Source organism: Lontra canadensis, unplaced genomic scaffold (assembly GCF_010015895.1).
Source record: "Lontra canadensis isolate GAN:19392208 unplaced genomic scaffold, GSC_riverotter_1.0 scaffold75, whole genome shotgun sequence".
Taxonomy (NCBI): domain Eukaryota; kingdom Metazoa; phylum Chordata; class Mammalia; order Carnivora; family Mustelidae; genus Lontra; species Lontra canadensis.
Genome location: NW_022631069.1, coordinates 1,455,837 through 1,475,542, shown reverse-complemented (window position 1 = coordinate 1,475,542; position 19,706 = coordinate 1,455,837). Strand labels below are relative to the sequence as shown.

Genomic DNA, 19,706 nt, shown 5'->3' with positions numbered 1-19,706 from the left:
CCCCAAGTTCGAGTTTCTGAAACACATTCTCTTTCTAAAGAGGATCTAGAAAAAACACTGTGTTGGAATGGTGGGCTCCCAGATGACACCAGGACATTAAACAATACCCAGAGTCTGTTGGCAATTAACATTTAGAGGCTCATCTTGAGGAAGTAGCCTCATGATTCAGGATCAAAGATGTTCAACTAGAGAAAGACAGACTCAAATGATCCTACTTGTTTACATATAAAGTGCAGAGAAGCTCTCTTTTCCCACAACTTGGAGCTTCAGGTCTGTTGACCTCCATGGAAGTTTGCTTCCAGTTTGCTATATGCAGAATGTAATAATGGCTTGGAAGCCACAAGCCCTGGGAAACCATAATGACATCGGGTTGGTCCCAGTGACTAGCCACCACTGTGGGCACAGTAGCTGAGAGCCCTAACAAGACAAGTTTGGAGAGCCTTTTCCTCTAAAGCAGGTTCCAGATACTCACAGCTGTAAGACACATCGTGAGGCATAAAGGATGAAACGAAATGGCAACCTGAGACTGTTTTTCCCCTTGATGATCTGAGTCAGAGCCGGGATAGCACTAAGGCTCTTCTTTGTAATTGACAGATCCCAAAAAGTACTTGGCTCTTAGTACATCTCAGTCCCTGACTCTTCTTTATGACTGTGCTGGTTCTGAAATGCATTCTCACAGAACTCCCTTACATCCCTCAGACCCCTGCCCTGCTCAAAACTTACCTTATGGTTCAGAGGATTTTCTCCTTTTTCCTCCTGACAATTTGCCTTTCCCCACATCTTGGGGCCAAGCCCTGAGCTGGGACCTCCTGTCACTTCACTCACATATTCCGACTGCTCAGGGGAAGGAACCACCAGAAGAATTGCTGTCATTCTGCCTCAGTTCAACGGAACTCTGTGCTGCTTTCTCGGGAAAACGCATGCAATCTGTCTTTCATTTGGAGATATTTTTGCACTTCAGTTTAGCACTGGGGATTTTCAGATTGCCTTTTATTCTATTTCTTTTTCTCCCATGCTGGGCAGGAAACAGAGGCTGCCATGGACATAAGGCTTGAAAAAAAACAGGGTGGGATGGGACAGAGGTACGCCCACAGACTAACCGTGATTCTAAATTGCTGATACTGGGGCGCCTGGGTGGCTCAATGGGTTAAGCCTCTGCCTTCGGCTCAGGTTATGATCTCGGGGTCTTGGGATCAAGCCCCGCATTGGGCTCTCTGCTCAGCGGGGAGCCTGCTTCCTCCTCTCTCTCTCTGCCTGCCTCTCTGCCTACTTGTGATCTCTGTCATATAAATAAATAAAATCTTTTAAATTGCTGATCCCTCATCAAGAGAGAGCTTCCAAAATAGGATCCATACAGACAGCATTCAGCAATCAGCTACAAAAATGCCGTATTAGTAGTGCAATTAGACTGCCTTTCCTTCTTACTAAAATTCAGTGGTCTTATCTCTATGAGAGATAGAGAGACTCCAGAATATAGAGACATCAATTGACACGTCCAAGATCACACCTACAGGCAACTGGCAGACACCTCATGCTGGGCGTCTAGGACCATCTTGAAGCCAAATCATCTGCAAAGTGGCTGTAACGGTTACAAAATCCATCACTAAAGTCTGACAACTACGGATTCCATTTTACAAATGTTGAGAGCTAACAGCAATTCAGAGATGAGTAAGACACAGTGGTCCCCAGGGTTTTCCACTCTAGTCCATTTCTGAAACAAATATGCTCTCCAAAAAGTTATCCTTCAAGGCAAAATGTGTTAAATGTCATAAGAAAAGTACAAAGCATTAAGTTTTATAGGATTCTACTTTACCCCTTCTTCAGTGACCAGTTTTAAAATGTAGAAAAGTGCAATAGAAAGCACTATGTGAGTGTGTGTGTGTGTGTGTGTGTGCATTTGTGCAAAGATAGCCACAGAACAAAGAGAGATGGCTAGGCAGTGTCTCCTGGCTATAGGCATCAGTTGCTCAAGAATTGAAAAGTATGTGTCTATCTAACAGGACAGCAAGAAGATAACAGGCATATATCCTGCCAAAGAAAGAAACACTAAAGTCAAGTTATTGGCTTGTTGGTAAGCCTGTAGGCTTCCATTTTATGAAGCCAAAAGCAAGACAGAAGCCTTGCTCAGAAATGGTCTAATCAGATTACTTGAAGACCTCCTCTCAAGAGGAGCCTGCTGATGAGGGAGGTCACAAAGGACCCCTGTATGTTTACCATCTTGGTTACTCCTTTGGGAGCCGAATATCATCTAGCTGAGATTCCTTTATGACTACCAAATGAAAGGAGGACACTGGCGCCATTTTGAGAGGAAGCCATAAAGAAACCCCATTTGTATCAAATTGCCCTTTTTCATCTGGGAAGATTTCTGTCATGCTAAGTGCTCAAGACGGGTCTTGAAAGCAGGATAAGCTCTCTTCAGGAGAAATTTTAGGCAAGGAGAAGGGAGAAAGTGTTCCAAACCGGAGGAGGAGCAGGAGCAACTGCTGGGGGGATGATTAAAAAGACTGAATAGATGAGCACGGGCTGTTATATGCAACTAATGAATCACTGAACACTACATTAAAAATTAATGTTGTACTATATATTGTCTAATTGAGTGCAATAAAAAATAAAAAAAAATAAATGTTTGGTGCAATTCACCTGTGAAACAAAAAAAAAAAAAAAGTATAGAAAGGAACTCAAAAAAGATACTGTGCACTCCCATGTTCGCTGTAGCAATTATTCACAATAGCTAAGATATGAAAACAAGTGTCTATTTGTTTTCAACGGGTGAATAAATAAAGATGTTAGATAGATAGCAGCCGGAGACAGTAGGATATTACTCAGAGAAAGAAGGAAATCCTCCCATTTGCCATAGTATGAATGGACATTGAGCACATATTGCTGAATGAAATAAGTCAGAGAAAGACAAATCCTGCACAATTTCACTTCTGTGTGGAATCTCAAAAAGCAGAACTCAAAAAAACAGAGTAGAATGGTGGTTACCAGGGGTTGGGGGGTTGTGGAATCAGGGAGATGTCAGTCAAAGAAAACAAAACTTAGAGTGAGAAGATAAATATTAAGATCTAATGAAGAACATTGTGATTATAGTTGACAACACTGTATTATATACTTTAAAGTTGCTAAGAGAATACATCTTAAATTTCTCCACGACAAAATGTGGTAATCATTTTACAATATATAAATGTATCAAGTCAACACACTGTGCACCTTAAACTTATACACTGTGGATGTCAATTATGTGTCCACGTAAAAAATTAGTCAGCCTGTGTGAACGAACATGCTATGAATGGGGCAGCAATGGATATCAGCTAAGAAGAGTGGTTTGGGACAATCCTGTGTCTGGCACTCACCAAAAAGTTTCTCATCAGAACACTGAAGAGCTTCTGAGTTTTCTTAATTTACTGAAAGTATAAGCATGATCAAGGGAGACAAATGCTTATACTGGGTACACTCTATGAGCCTGGCACTGTGCCAGAAGTGCTTCGACTTTGTTATCTCAATGACTTCTCAACAGCAACCCTGCAGCAGGCCATAGTCCCCTCAGACTCCATGTACTCAGCTGAGGCAGAGTGAAGTCACTTGCCCAAAGACACATGGCCAGAACTATGCATCCTAACTACCCCACACCGTGTTCTCGGCTGTGTTCTGCTGCATCCCTGGCCTCCATCTGTTGTCTTAGTCTCCCACACCAGCCAGTCCCTTCTGCTTCTGAGATATGAAGGACCGTCTGCTTTCCAAAATATTCCATAATTAATCCTCAACAGAGGTCATCCAATGCAATACAGGATTGGTACTAACCTGACAAGATAACGCCCCCGCCTCAAAAACCTCAAAATTTTTGAAAGATGCTGGATAAAAACCTCTCAAAAGTTTACCTATACATGCCCCAAAATTGCCCTTGCAATAAACCCAGATATGTCATTCTCAACATTCACCAGCAATGAGCCACACAGCTGTGGAAGCCTTAACAGCTTGGGCAGGAAAACAGACAGGCAAAGAAAAGGAAGAATGTAGTCAAGCCCCAGGAAAAAATGTTAACATCCGGAACCAATTCACCCACGCAGGCTGGGGGAACCATTCCTCCCAGCTCTCCTTAACACCCCTAGGCACCCCTGCCAGCCCTCCCCTACACATACACATGCACATGCGCGCATGCGCACGCGCACACACACACACACACACACACACACACACACACATACTCGCCAGGGCTGCCTTCACTATTTGCTCATTCCTACACCCGTCAGATTGTCCCATGTCTGTAGGGAGTGCCTCCTACACTACCTACCACCCAGTCCGAATATCACAGAGATGGCTTAAATCTCTGTGATGTCACAGTCTAATCTGGGTAATGCACAGTTGCACCAGATGGGATCTAACGTTCCCAGGATTAATACTGGCCATGCAGATAGGGCTCTGAATGCAGAGGGGAAAATGAAATGGCCAAGGCATGGCTCATTTCACATCTTGCAGAATCTACCTTTGTCATTGAACAGATCTCTTGAGTGAGCGCCAGCAAACCATCCAGGATTGCAGCATTCATCTCCTCCTCTGCCACACTCTATATTTCAAGAGTCTGGCTCCACACAGGTTCCTTGGGAAAGGAAATGGGCCCAGAGATTCATATGCTTTTGTTGATGCAAGATCATATTGAATCCCATGAATTGCTGCTTGCACAAAGTGGGGTGGGCAGCCAGGAAAAGCAAAGCATTAAAACAGAGACGGACTTCACAGCTCTCTCTTTTTTAGTTTCTAAAAGCCGCTTTTCTAACACTGGGCACAACAAACAGGAATTCGATAGACCTTACAGTGACACAGCCAAGAAACATATTAATGTACAGTCCATACACTGAAATAGGGGGTGTGGTTTTTCTCCAAATCCCTGCTAGAGACATCAGACTTCCTAAGAGAGGAAGGTTACTTGGAGTGGGAGTGAAAGTGGTGGAAAGACAGTGAACAGGTGGACCAAAAACCCTGGAGCCCTTTACTAAGCTCCCGGAAACTCGTCACTGGGGGCACATCTACGCAGAACATGCTAGAAGAGTGAAGGAGCACAGAGTGGAAGTGTGTCTAGGGATGAGAGATCTCTGCAAATAAGTGATGCCATACCAAATAAGGCTGCTCTAAATAGAGCTGTTACAAAATAAATGAATCAGAGCAGCCACTCAGAGGTTAAAGTTAAAGCCGGGACTCTGAGAGTGGTTGTACTTGCTGTGGGTCCTCAAGGCGGTTTCCTAATCCTTGGGCATTAAAAAGAAGCCACTGTGGAAATCAGAATCTCTTCCTTTGTAAATTCAATCCATGGCAAAGGGATTTCAGCTGTGATTGCTGAGTTTGAAAAAATCAACAGTACTTAGAAATGCACAAATTGCTCCTCACTGCAACTGATATGTTTCTAAGCTGTTCCATTTTGAATCAATTACCAATAAGATTCCATCCATCCCATTGTGAATGGAGAAGGGAATGGGTAAAACAGGGCAGTTAAAGTTTCCCCTGAATTTCACTGCATGAGGGGATTTAGGTTGAGGAGGTTTCAGATCAAATTCAGTATGTAGTCACCACATTTCAGACACTGAGATTTCTGTGCATGAAAGTCAAAGAAAAGCAAGTGAGCTTGGCATGGGTGCATACCTCCTATTCCAAAGACCATGGCTCCCAAACTCCACCTTATATCACTGTCACACAGAGACTTCCTCCAGCCTGTATGGAGAAAGCACCTTAAGAGAGAGACCCTGAAATTATAAATGAGCTCTCTCTCATTTATGATTTAATAATTTCTGTTTGGGGAACAGCACAGGCAGCAAGCATAGATTTCCATCTACAAAAACTGAAAGTTCCCTCTAGGGCACTGAAGAGCCATGTACCGGGGAAGGCAATATTGTGTAGTGGTTAAGAATACTGGCAAGTTATTAAAACTCTTTGGTCCTCAATTTCCTCATACATAAAATGGGGAAACAATCACCTCCCTTCCAGGACTATTGGATGAATGCAAGGAAACAATGTGAATGAAACCATGAGTATAGTGCCTGGTACAGTGTGCCCCCAATCCGTAGGAGTCCCTATCGGTCAGCACGGTGGGCACTCTGAGAGAAGAGGATGTTTGTAAGATTGGGGAAGTAAAGAAACAGCTGTCTTGGAGATAAAATGTGGTGCATAGATATGTTTAGAAGACTGAAACCTGAATTCTAGCCAGGGCAGAGTAGCTCCCCCCCCTCCCCCGACACCTCTGGATGGTCAGGCAGGGCCTGAGTGTTACTGCTGAAGGGTGCTGAGCTCCATGGAGGAGACCTTGGGAGAGATCTCAGCTCCTCTTCCCCTGGGAATGCACTTTCCTCCTCTGCTACCAGGAATCAATATAAACAAAGTCTGGGGTGTAACTAGTTTTGTAAAAAAAAAAAAAAAAAAAAAAAAAAAAATCGTAAATGATCAAATCCAGGCTTCTGTTTGCTGGAAGGAAGAAAACTGCAAAATCATGCAGCCAGATGTAAGTTCTAACACAATGGCTGGGGCTTCTGTTGTTTTCCCTAAGAAAAGACTTCCCAGTCTCCTCTTCCTGACAGTCAACTTCATTATAGATTGTCCTTAAACTTGGCCCCTTTATTTTTTTTTTTTTTCCTCAACTAAGCAACACCTACAATCCTTTACTGGGATTTCAATTACTAAATGCAACTGGTTCATTTTGCCCAACCTTGGGGGCCATCGGAACACAGGCTTCACAAAATGAATCTTCCTTATTGCCCATAGGATAAAACCTGACCATTTGGGGATTTCTGGGCTCTAGGTAAAAATATCAGAAACTAACCAGAAAAACATGCTTGTGTTCTTCCACTTCCCACATCCAGAAAGGCCCCTCTGTCCTCTGCTAGAGCCTAGTTCCTGGGGAGCTGGTAAAGCTGAGGCTCCCTGCCCCACCCTCCACCTACCCTCTCTTCTTACTGCATGCCAGACAGCTGGTCCTCACCCTTGAAGCCCTCTCTCCCCGCCTCAGATGCTTACTCGGAGGCTGGCTTTCTGCCTCAGCGGAACCCTGAATAGCAACAGCCCGCAAAGTCCTATTTAACTTCCTTAGCCAGCCATTCCTACTCAGCTTTGCTCCTCTGTTTCTAACCATAGACTATACACCAAGTACCAATGGCCCTTCAAGTCCCAAACATCCCACTTAAAGCAAAAGACCGGGGAGAACAGTAGTGCCTGCTAGATTTATAATTTGCAACAATTTCTTATCAAGCTGGTCACCAAAGTGAATAATCACGGTCAAGTCAACTGACAGGAATCACAGACACTACCAAATCCTTTGTTCCTCTATGGGTACTGATTTAATCCTCACAACCACTTTTTTTTAAGATTTTATTGTATTTATTTGATAGACAGAGATCTCAAGTAGGGGGAGAGGCAGGCAGAGAGAGAGAGAGAGAGAGAGAGAGAAGGAAGCAGGCTCTCCACCGAGCAGAGAGCCCGATGTGGGGCTTGATCCCAGAACCCTGGGATCATGACCTGAGCTGAAGGCAGAGGCTTTAACCCACTGAGCCACCCAGGCACCCCCTCACAACCACTTTTTGATGAATATGTTTATTATTACAATTTCCTAGGTGCAGAAACTGGGTTTGGGAGAGATTAAGGAACTGCCCAAGGTCTAGCAAGTGCTGAACCAGGTCTCAGAAAGCATTCTTAAGCTTAAGACCTGAGCTTTTAACCACTATCTCGTATCACTCATTCATTCATTGCACCAAATAGAAATGATAATAGTAAGATTATTACTGTCTCATACCAGTGCTTTGGGATGTGTGTGTATGTATACTTGTATATTCTATATGCACACACATACACACACATATACATTCTATATATATAGTTGTATATTATTTGGAATATACATGATTATCATACTGTGACTTAGAACACACATATTATATAATAGTATAACTATACTATGTATTTTAATATGTATTACAAACAACTATATATTGTGTTATGTTATGTTATATCACTGTAGTATATAATACACAACTTAGCACAGTGGCTGGTACACAGTGTTCAACAAATGTTGCTATTTATAATCATTATATAGTAAGTGTTGCTCTGTGCCAGCCACTTGTACGAGGCTCTAGAGATACAAAAACAATGAAGACAAGGTCCCTGCCTTATACCAGTTTATAGGGTGATAGTGAAAGGGGATGACAGTAAATCCATAAGGTCCCTGAGGACACAAGTCCACACAGGGGCTGGGGCTGTAGAGAATAGGGACATCAAATACAAGTGGGGAGCTGTCCCTGGCCCAGCTGTGTAAGTCTATAAGGAGAGACAGTCCCACAGATAGAAACATGAGAATCCTTCCTAGGTGTATGCTGGGCCCAGTTTTTTGGTCTGACCCTGCCCTCAAGTTCAGCAGCTATGAATAGAGGTCTTGAATGCTAAGCTGTCTTCTGATCTATCTTGTTGACAAGCGTTTTGCCTGTTACTAAGTCATCCTTTTAGCATTCTCACTTCTCTGCCAGATCAAGACCTCGGCTTAGCAGACTAGACATGGAAAATAGTTACTAGTGCTTTCCATCAGGCTCAGAGAGTAATGAGGGGCAAGTGATTTTTGGAGGGGAAGGGAAGACTCATCCATTCAATTTACAAGTGATGAAGCTGTTTTTCTCAGTCTTCATTTTTCAAATGCGTGGTTTTTCCAGCTATTTCTGAGAATGGCACAGAAAATGTCCAAAGCATAGATAATTTGTATTTTCTTTAAATTTACTAACGCCATAGAATTCTCCCAGCAGGAGGGTCCCAGGCAGTCACACAAGCAACAATAGGTTACATCAAACAGAAGGGACTAGATCCAGAACTTCTGAACATGTGATATTAATCTAAAAACTTTTCAAAAGCTTTATGGAAGCTCTAAATTTTAGCAATAAAAAATCTTTTTTTTTTTTTACCTTGAATTGCTATTACTGTTACTTTCTACAACTGCAGTAAAACTTCCCTTGTTCCAACAAAAGGATGGGTCAAGTGATGGCTAAGGTACCTCAGGAGAAAATGTTAGTATTACAAGAAAAAAAATGTAACAAGATCACAGAATCCTATAACTAAAGGGGCCTCAGGTGTCATTTCAATCTCTCTCCCTCATTTCACAAACCAGGAACTGAGGCTATGATACAACTTTAAAACAATTTTTTCAACATTTATATGTCTGCTTTTAGAACAAATATCTCTGGTTCCAAAATTAATGAGAAAGCTAGTGCTAGCTCTAAGTCCAGTTTAAGCTAGTCAAGCCCTCTTCCTACCATAATACAGGGATGTAATCTACACTATGAGGACCTGTGTTGAAAGCTTTGTAGTATAGTGAAGACTCATAGATGTCCACATAAGCAATTAAGTTTCCTGAAAGGTTTTTATGCAAGCTTGCTCATAGATTTTCTCATAAGCCTTGTTTTTCCCTAAATAGTGCATCAGTACATAATCCCTCCCTCAGCTTTGTTGCAAATAAAAAATAAATAAAAGTGTAAGGTTACTAGATAGAGGAAGCTTTCTCAAACCCAGGGAAAGCACTACTGTGCTCACAATCACTCACTCACTGGCACCAATGCCTGCCCCTCCATATGGCTAAAATCAACTATATATTTTTCAGAAGGAGCAAGAACAGGAGCCCTACACCACCCAAATTCCCTAAACCCTAGGTTAAAATTCTGGGCCCTGGGGCCTGGTGGGATTGATACTTTGAAGCCTTCCAGGGAAGACTCCCCTCACAGCTAAAGTGGAGCTGTAGCCAGAAAGCCATTCCCGCCCATTTCTTACAGAGTGTAGTGTGGCTAGTAGTCATTTCTATGGGTGGTTTTTTCCTTTTTTTTTTTTTTTTTTTTTTTAAGGAGAAGAATTAGTTCACTGTTTTTAATCTCCAAGAATAGCGTGAAGGGCAATTGTTTGTTGTCCCTTTTTCTCAGTTGAACAATGCGGGGATTCTAGAAGCCAGAGGTCAACGCTGCCATCACGTGCCCTCTGAGGCACCTGGGGATCCTAGGCTTCTCCAAGAACCGACAGAATGACTTTCCTTTTTAACAAAGTGGCTATGATATTTACTGACCCTAGAATTACCCATTTGGAAATGGTTAGGGATTAAAAGTTCCTCAGGCCGAAGGATTCTTGGTTTCTAATTGCTAATGTTTTGAAGTCAGTTTAATTCCTTGGATATTTGTTCAGCCTGATGAAAGCAAAAGCTCAGACTCCCCTCGGGGCGCGAGGTGTAAGATCCTTGGGTTCCGTTTAGGGGTTTGGGGGTTTTTGTGTTTGTTTCGGTTCGGTTGGGGGGGTGTTGTTGTTTTGGGGTTGTTTGGATTTTTTTCCTTGATTTTTTGCGGGGAGAAGGGGTGGTCTTTTACCAAGGCCTTCCCGATTACCCGACTGCCCGCATTGCTCCAGGCTGTAAAGGGAGCTGAGAAGGGCACCGACTATCCCTCGGGATTGCGCACCTCCTGGTTTCCAGCGGCGGCGCGGACCCGCCGTTAGGGACCAAGCCTCGAGCGCCAGAGCAGGAGCCGGGGCCGCGCGCACCGTGGCCAGGCCCGGGCGCTCCTGACCCTGCCGCTCCCGCCCCAAGGCGCCACCAAATCCCGGGCGAGGGGCCGGAGGAGGGGAGACGCGGCTGCGGCCCGATTCTCTAACTTCGGAAGGTCACTCGACCCGCCCTATTTTCCCAGGGATAGTTTCACGGGAAGAGATGCAATCCCAAATCCTTCCCCGGTGAAACTTCATCTGATTTTTTTTTTTTTTTTAAAGAGGGAAAATATGGGCGTTTCACCGTGCGTATAGGAAGTGGGGGGAGGGGTACAGGATGTGGGGGGAGGAGAATTTGGGGGAGGAGAAGTGGGGGAGCATAAGAGGAGTTTACCGCTTTCCGAGCCCCCGTCTGGGGTTTCGACTAGACTTTTGGGATTGTGGGACAGCAGAGAAGACAGCGGGTGTTGGGAGTAACAATTTCGGTTCACTCCGCTGAGAACTAGACGCTAGAACTCTAAGGCTCCCAGCTAGGTACATAATAATGACCTCTGATGATCCTTTTCAAGGGAACTCTACTGTTACCTGTAGTATTCGGTTTTTAAAAGAAGGCTATGTTAGGATATTGCATGTGCAATCCAGACTTGGGGGGGGGGGGTTGCAGTTAATCTTCTAAAAAGTGTGTGGCGATTTGGAAAACAGCTCATTTAGCCTCCTCAGCTATACTGAAGAAAATACAAGAGGACAAATAGGGAGAATATTTTTGCACGTATTTCTATGTTGTTAAATTATTATCCCCAAATCACAGTTTCTCTCGTTATTTCTATTAACAGATTTCCCTTAGTGATTCCGTTAACTCTCTGCATGGAAGAACATGAAATTATACTTCAATACAAGCCAGCATTCTGCCCATCCGAAATGAAGGTGGCATTATTCACAAATTTAAAAGCCAAGTTTAGTTAGAAAAAAAAACTCCACTCTTCCTGCTCTTCTAAATTGCATCTGTACAGTTTCCTTTTCTAGTGTTTTCTCTTGGACTTTGGTCAAAATCTTAAATTAATTTGATAGTTAAATGAAAATGCCAATACCAAGAAGTTTCAAATCTGGAATTCTCTTGGAATTATCAAGTGGATACCTAGAGATGACAAAATTTCTGACCCCCCAAATTTTATGTGTTCTCCTTCTGTTAACTGGCTCCACAAATAAGAGGGGCAGTTTATTTTCTCTAATATTTTTCTGGTATTTCCTGAGATATTTTCTATGTCTCATTCAGAGCGGTAGATTTCACACATAAATTTGTGTGTAAACACATACAGTTGATTATATACTCTTTAATACATTTTATAACGCTTACACCTAAAGGGCATAGCTGAACACTGGCTGGTAAAAAGAGTATAGAACAGAGTATCAAATGCAAGGCCTATTTTCACTTCTTTTTTTTTTTTTTTAAAGATTTTATTTATTTATTTTGAGAGAGAGAGCATGAGCGAGGAGAAGGTCAGAGAGAGAAGCAGACTCCCCGTGGAGCTGGGAGCCCGATGCGGGACTCGATCCCGTGACTCCAGGATCATGACCTGAGCCGAAGGCAGTCGTCCAACCAACTGAGCCACCCAGGCGTCCCTATTTTCACTTCTTGTATCAAAAAAGCTCATATCAGTTTGTAGTCAGCAGAATGTCCTGCCTCAAAGTGAAGCCAGTAATGGCACTGCATAAATGTTGATTTGTCGTCACCAGTTGCTTAATTCCCCCACCTCTTCCTGTTTCACCTTCTATCCTCCCTACTGAGTCTCATTTTCCATCCTGACACTTAGAGCAAGGGCCTCACTTAAATTAAGTAATGATTATCCATGCCCAAATACGTGTAAACAGGCCCTAATTTATAAATTTGCTAATTGCTGTCCCCAGTGCAGACCCCTATATCGCAGTCATGCACTTATAAAATTCAGGGCTCGCTGGAAACCAGAAAAGGCAAGGCAAAAATAAACCACAGGGATGAGAGAAAGAAGGGGGAATGATTCCACCAGTTCCCTACTTTACCCTGTGGAAAAATATCCCAAAAGGTCAAAACTAGAAAACCACTTAAATATTCTCTCCTGCTGAACTACTTTGTCTTTTTCTTTTAGGAGTAAGAAAGCAATAACTAGTTACACCCCCCCCCCATATAATAGATGGATTTCTGCGTTTCCAGAAAGAGAAGTGAAATGCCCATCTGCTCTCTGCTCTTTATCCCTGTGGAATCTGCTCAGTCTGGTCTTGTTTTTGTTTTTAACTCTACAATCACCTAGAGAAGAAACTGACAGATTTAAGAAGTAATCATTTTACTCCTGGGTGTGAGAAATAAACTTCTAACCAAGTCCATAATCAGGACTCAAAAAAGTCCCCTCATCTTATTAATATTATATTTTTGGCAATACAGAGAACGATTGTGACAGACCTGGAATATTTCACTCTTTAATACTAAGCAGTGCCCTGGAGAAGCTTGGATGAACAAAATGTTTCTGGTCTTCTGAGCCAAAAGGTATTTATCCTTCTCCCCTTGTGGCCCAACATGAACGATTAATGATGAGGGACTAGCTTCCATTAAACTCCTGTGAGCACACACGAAGGAAATTATACAAATAAATGGGCGAACGCAAACCACTAATACCCTATCATCTTAGGTTTAGCTCCCATTCGTCAGTCGCTCCTCGGGTGCTGGGTGTATTAATTAGATTTTAAGCTAACTTCCTTTAATATTTAAAAGATGGCCATTATACCATTTGAAGTAAGGGGGGGTGCGGACAGGAAACCGGCAGCGGGTATACGTCGATATAATTTCAGTACGAACTCCACTATTAAAAATTTAATTCCCCCTTCCCCCTGCATGAACGTCACCCCGCGAACTTCTCTTTCTGGGAGTTTAACCTATAAAATCAGGAACCCGAAAGTGGCTAGGTCTGAACCCAAATAAATAAAGTGTTCAATAAGAAATGGTGTTGGGGGGGGGCGTGGAAGACGCAAATTCAGAACCGCTGAGCGCCTACGCTGTGAGCTGATCTGTCCAGAGAAGGTTTCTCCCGGCGCGTCGCACCAGTCTCAGAGGGGCAGAGGCGGACGGCGGAGCCCAGTGAAGGGCCTTGCACCGCCCAGCCGAGAAGGGAGAGACCTTTACCTGAGGCTCGCCTGTTAGCCCTGCGCCTTTTACGTGCCTCACAAGGAGCTGTGAAGCCCGCGGGGGCACAGGGGATGACTTGAGGGGGTGCAAAACAGCACACTCCGGCTCCCTTCCATCACATCCCAAACTCTGGGCATTAGGGTTTTCCCAATTCCCTGTCCTCCCCACTGCCCTCCATCAGTTTGCTCCATCTACGGGATAGAGGGTTAGAACAGTTTCCTTCTTCCTGGTGGCTTCTATTGTGCCACAGCGCCAGGGCCAGGGATTTACACAGAACATCTTCATAACCCTGCCCACCTCCCGGAAGCCACCGCGGTGTGCTCTCCAGGCCCTGCGCATCCAGGGGGCGTCTGACTTAGCCAACATCCGACCTGCGCGACAAAAGTCCTTTTGGCATTCATTCCCGAGCACATCCATCCTCACCAGCCTATGACGAATTCAGATCTAGCCTACCCTCCTCAGTCCCCTTCACACAAGGTCACTCACCAAAGACGCGGCCACCGCGGAAGGCCGTTTTGACTGGGCAGGCGAGAGCGTTGCGCATGTCCAGCAGGCACCACATTTGGCTCATCCGCAGGGTCCAGGCCTGGCACCTTCGAGACCTGCACTGGCTTTTGGGGCTCACGTACCACTGAGGAACCGGCGTTTCTCGCCCCGGGCTCTACCTCAGACTTACACTATGGCTTCTCGCCCAGCGCACCCCACACCCTTGCCGGCAGTCCAAGCACTGGCCTGCGCCCTGGCTGGTTCTTGCCCCGCGCAAGCACATTCTCCCCACTGGCTTCAAACTCATCGCTTTTTCTCCATTACTTAAACGTCAGTGAAGAGTCACTTCCTTCGTTTTGACCCTGTGTCCCTATTGGGGATTAGGGGTGGGTGGAGGGGTGATGTCAGGATTAAAATCTTGGGAGTTTTACTCTGAGCAAACAAGCCATAAACTGGCAGATTAATTCGCGTGAACTGTTGATCTCGGTAATTCGAAAGAAGAAAGTGCCTTGGGGCACTGCACGGGCGTTTCCTGTCTCATTTCACTAGGGATTGCGCGGAGAGGTGCACGGGACGCGCGAGCCTGACGTACGTGCACGTGTGCGCGGAGTAGGGATCTGCCCTCACGTTCTTGACTGCGCCTGCTTTATGTGCCCACCCGCGTAAGCCGCCACCTTCTTAGGCCTCTGGAGCGCCGCGGCTGCAAGGCTCAGGGCCGTAGGCCCTGGAGGGGGAAATCCTTTCGCAGAAGGTTTGAATTAGTTCGCTCCGCGGGAGACCGGACCTCGGCCTTACTCGGCTGTGGATTTGGGCGGGAAAGGCCCAAACTCCAGACTCGAGAGGGGGAAGCCGGGTGGAGCCGGGGCTGGGGTCCGAGCGCAGATGGCGCCGCCGCGTGCCTGAAATATACTTCCAAGGCCGCAGCCGGAGCAGCTGCTCCGGGCGATCCTGGCTCAAAAGTGTTCCCTGTTGCTGCTGCTCGGCGAGAGGCGGGGGTAAGCAGGCCCGGGGGTAAGCAGGCCCGGGGGTAAGCAGGCCCGGGGGTAAGCAGGCCCGGGAGTCAGGCTCCTCGGAGACCCTCCTGAGCCTGCGGCGGCTGCGTCTGGCGGCTTCTCCAGAAGACGAGTTCTGGCAATAATGAGGGCACCTCACAGACCCTTCTCCAAGGCCCTTTGGGCCTCGGGGTTTTTCGGGACCAGCAGGCTCGATGGAAATTTTTGAAATACATACGGTGTGTCCTCTGATGTGTGAGTTCCTACAGCGCACAGGCTGGGCTGGTCCCCCGCTGCTGCAGGTTGGCGCCCCAGGCTGCGGGCGCTCGGCGCCAACTAAAGCCAGCTCTGTCCGGACGCGGAAAGAAAAACGGGCTGTGAAAAAGCAAAAGGCCACGTCTTTGAATAAAAGTTAAACATTAAAATCTAACCCTTGGGTTGTCGCAGGATCCTGGGATTTTAAGGCACGGACAGGAAGGGCTGGAAAAACGGAGGTACCAGTCAGAGGGAGGGAATGGTGAAAATGATAAACACGATTGCTTTAGGCGGGTGTCCTGTGTCTGTATGCGTGTTTGTTTAATCCTTCCCCAGCTCCGTGGCAATTTTATTTCTGTTGTCGTTTCCCCCACCCATTTCTGACTTATCAACAGGCTAGCGCAGGCGAGCCACGCGGCGGGTCCAGCCAGCTCGGGGTCCTAATTTGGGAAGAGAGTTTAAACAATTTGAGGCCAAGGACGGCAGAGACTTTGTCTCGGGCACAATGGAGTCACCTGGGCCCCTCTCCCACCTCCATCATCATACACACACCTTTAAAGGTGATGTATGCGTGTTCGTTAGGGCGCGGGATTAGAAAAAGAAAGAAAGGCCTACAAGGGACCCCAAGCCCTGGACCCGCCTTCTGCTGCTGCCATCCGGGCCCAGAGCCTGCAGCTCCGCTTCCTCCACTCTGGGGACTGCGGGGGCTCCACTCCACCACGCAGTTTTTCTGAAAGATCTTTTCTGTTTCTATGTCCGGTTCCTAAGAAAGCTTTGGCCACTGCTGGGGCTCGAACTTGGATATCCCCTTGGTGCATGAAGCAGCCAGGCAGGGCTGGTAGCCCAGTCCGCAGAAGGCCCGAGAGTGCTCTCAGCTTTCAGCTTCTTCCTACTCCTGGGCCTCAACCCCCACAAACATATTTCGTTTTCTCTAATCCAAACGCCCATCTTTTTCTTAAAAAAAAAAAAAAGAAAAGAAAAAGAAATGGGAATGGGTCAGCTGAACTCGGTGTGACATAAAGTCCTATGTTAGGTCCTCACCCCCTACCCTCATACTGTGGGAGCGAGATAAGAGCATTCTGGACAACAGGTCTTCGGGTTTATGTCTCTGGAATGGTCTCTCCTAGTCCCAACCATTTCTCTCCTCACTATGGCCGGGGAAAAGAGAAAACTGCAAGCTAAGTCCCTGATTATGATCACAGGTATTGGTCGTTTTGAACAAGCGACCCTAGACCAGGTGCAGCGGACCTGGACCCCTCCCTAGAGAAAAGTACCTGCAGACAGGGTGTCTACCACACACAGTTAAGTAACTTCTGTCTTTTCCACCGTCAGGAAAGTAAAATAAACTAACCTTCCAAACCATGAGTTGTCAGGAGGCCTGAAAGAACTCCCACTAAACTGTGTGAAGGCGCAAGTGGATTTTGACAACATATAAATGCGGTGAGGAAACAGGGTCTGGCCAGAGATGGGAAACACACATTAGCTACGCGTTCCTTTCTGGATTGCCCACACAGGGGTCCGCGTGGACAGGCACCCGCATCCAAACACAGAGAAAGATTTGAGCGGATGAAATAAATCTCCTTTTAATTTTCTTTTCATCGACTAATAAAAATAATTCCCCAGCACTAAACTCAAATACCGTAACGGGCCACAAAAACACGGAGAATTCATAAAACTCGGTCTCTGCAAGTCACCCGCTAATCGCGTTATTATTAGCCTCAGGAGCATGGAAATTGAACTGTCACTGCCGAAAGAGAAAATGTAAGCGACAGCTGTCCCTCCTTGGGTCGGCCAGTGTTCCAGCCCCCAAGCCCCTGGGCCCCAATGCTCTGTCCGTCCCCAAGCTCTTCGGGCCCGTAGCCACCCTCATCCCTTTGTGGGCCACCGCCCCCAGCCTGGCGTTCCGCTTTCCAGCACGCTGACCCAGGTTTACTCCCCAACGTTAGCTGGTCAGCAAGAGCACCTTCAGAAAGGCAGCAGAAGCCCTGGCTGGAAAGTTTCTGAAACCGCTAAACCAAGCTGCGACCGTGTGTGTATGTGTGTGTGGACGCGCGTGCCCGCGCTCGCGCGGGCGCGCGCGCAAGATTCTTCCGACAACAGCTGTTCCCCCGGGCTGTTTTGCACAGTTGAAATCTTGGCACTTAATACAAAACGTTAAGTTGTTCCCCCTCAACCAACTACCCGCTCAGGTTTCTGCTAAAATAGAGACACCAACATCCGCTCTGTGTTTTACGGGTTGTGTGCATATAATGTGCATGGATAGATCCGAGGCAATAATTAATCACTCCGCTTCCCCCAATACATAGAGATGTTGGCCCTGAAGAGTGACCCAGGGCGCAGGGTAAGGGTTATAACATACATCCCTTTTCCGTAAACGCCACCGAAGTAGAAATATAATTATGCTCGGTCGTCCCCGGAGTAGGGGAAACACAAGAACTTGAGTCCCAGAAAAGTTGGTGGGGGAAGGGCGAGGACCGAGGACCGAGGTCGAAGGCTAAATGGGACAAACTGGGCATTTCCCGAGACTGGGTGTTGAGCCAGAGAACTCCACGCCAGTCCACTGGAGCTCTCAGGAGCGAATCCCAGCCCCTCTCCTCTCCCGCGGTCGCCTTCGATCTCTACCCCTCCTTAACCCCCGGGGGCCTGCGGCCGCTCAGCTGTAGACACCAGAACAGTGCGCTCCGCTCCCAGAAGAGAAGGGGGTGCGAGCGAGGCCTCCTTGCCTGAGGCTGACGACGAATATGCAAGGATCAGTTCCCACCAAATTGTTTGCAGCGAATTTGCGGAAAGCTTAAGACGTTTGCGCAAAGAAAAGGAAACCCGCGTCGGAGCAAGGCAGGGCATCAGGGAGCAAGGCCTCCTTCCACACCATACCGCCCGCAGGCTGGCCGCCGGGCGTCCCCTCTCCGCCCGCCTCCCTCGGTCTGGTCCTGCGCACTCACCCGGGTGAGGTTCCAGGCCGTGTGCGGCCGCGTCCTCCGTGTCTCCGAGTGGGCCCGCGGGGCTCAGCGCCTCCATGGACAGGTCCAACCCCTTCTCCTCCCAGTCTCGCAGTTTCCGCTTTTTATTTGAGCCGATCAAGGCTTCAACGGAGAAGGCATGTGCTCGCGAGCTCAGGGCGACTGCAGATCTTCTCCTTTCACTCATCTTAGCCGCCCGCACCCCCGCCTCCGCTCGCCCCCACTACTGAGGGAGCAGCCTGCGCCCTCACGCTTGGAGCGCCCGCCGGGCCGGGCCCGGGAGAGGCGGCGGCGCAGAGGCCGAGATAGAGGCGGCGGCCCTGCGGGTCCTCGGCACCCTCCCCCAGCGTCCTTCCCCGCCCTCCGCAGCCGGCTCCGACCCGCGCCCCTAGCTGCCCCAGCCGCTAGGTACGAGCGCCCGGAGCGCCGCCCGCTCGCTGCATGAGCGCCCGAGTCCTGCTTCCCACCCACCGGGGCAGGCGCTCACAGGCTGTGTAGACTGGACTTCATCTTTTTTTTATTCTCTCTCTCCTCCCTCTCCCTTTCTCTCCTCCCTCTCCCTCTTCCTCTCTTGGTCTTCCCGTCCTTCCTCTGATCCAAACTTCTGGGAAACTTTTTTTTTTTTTTTCTAAATTCCTCCCTTCGCGAGGAGCTGGGGGCAGGCGGTGCGCTCCTGTCCGTGGGGTGAGGGAGAGGGAGGGGGAGGAAGAGAAAGACTGAGGGGAAAAAAAGCCAGTCCCCGACCAATGGCGAGGAGGGAACAGGAGAAACCCTAGGTGCGCGGGCCAATGAGAGAAGGGGAGAGACTGAGGCTCGGGCCAAGGCTCCGCGCGGGCTGTCCGGGGATGCTCCTGGGCCGCTTTAACCCCTGGCTTCCCGGTCCCCCACGGGTTCTCTGTGGGGGAGAGGGGAGCGCCGAAAGTCTAGGTCTGATCTTCGCCTTTCCAAACCCCTGCCCGTCCCAAATCCGTATCTTTTCCTCCCAAATCTGCTAAGTCTCATAGACGTTGCAAGCCCAGAGTGATTTTAATTACTGCTCTGGAGTTTGGGGGCTCTCAACCTGTCCGAAAACGCTCGAAAACGACCCCGATAATCTCGCTCCAGCCCCCAGACGCTATAAGCCCTTCTGGGTCAGCCGAGATTTCGCCACACAGGTTACTTTCCTGTTATACGATTTCTAAGCAACTCTGGCTAACGCAAAACGAAAGAAATAAACAAAGACGCCCCGTTACTATCCAGGGTCTTGTAATTGTAAATCTAATGATCGCTTCCTCCTTCCAGTTCTACCTGGTGAAGAAGGAGACGTAGACTCGGCAAAGCAAGAGGCCCGCGGTGCGGCGCCCGGTTTACCGCACGCTCGGCTGATACCCTGACTGGGCC

At 47.4% G+C, this 19,706-nt stretch overlaps 1 protein-coding gene across 2 annotated transcripts in view; it reads right to left on the bottom strand.

Moving 5' to 3' along the window:
* The window catches only part of TBX15 (T-box transcription factor 15), a 101,613-nt gene extending 82,695 nt beyond the window's left edge, over positions 1-18,918 (bottom strand). The window contains exon 1 of one of the 2 annotated variants that reach the window (XM_032881316.1): positions 18,309-18,918. In XM_032881316.1, coding sequence (XP_032737207.1) covers positions 18,309-18,513 — 205 coding nt within the window. In that variant the 5' untranslated portion in view covers positions 18,514-18,918. Of the gene's footprint in view, positions 1-14,119; positions 14,245-18,308 lie in introns of those variants that run through there. The other variant, XM_032881317.1, reaches the window with a different exon arrangement.
* Positions 18,919-19,706: the final 788 nt, after the last annotated feature.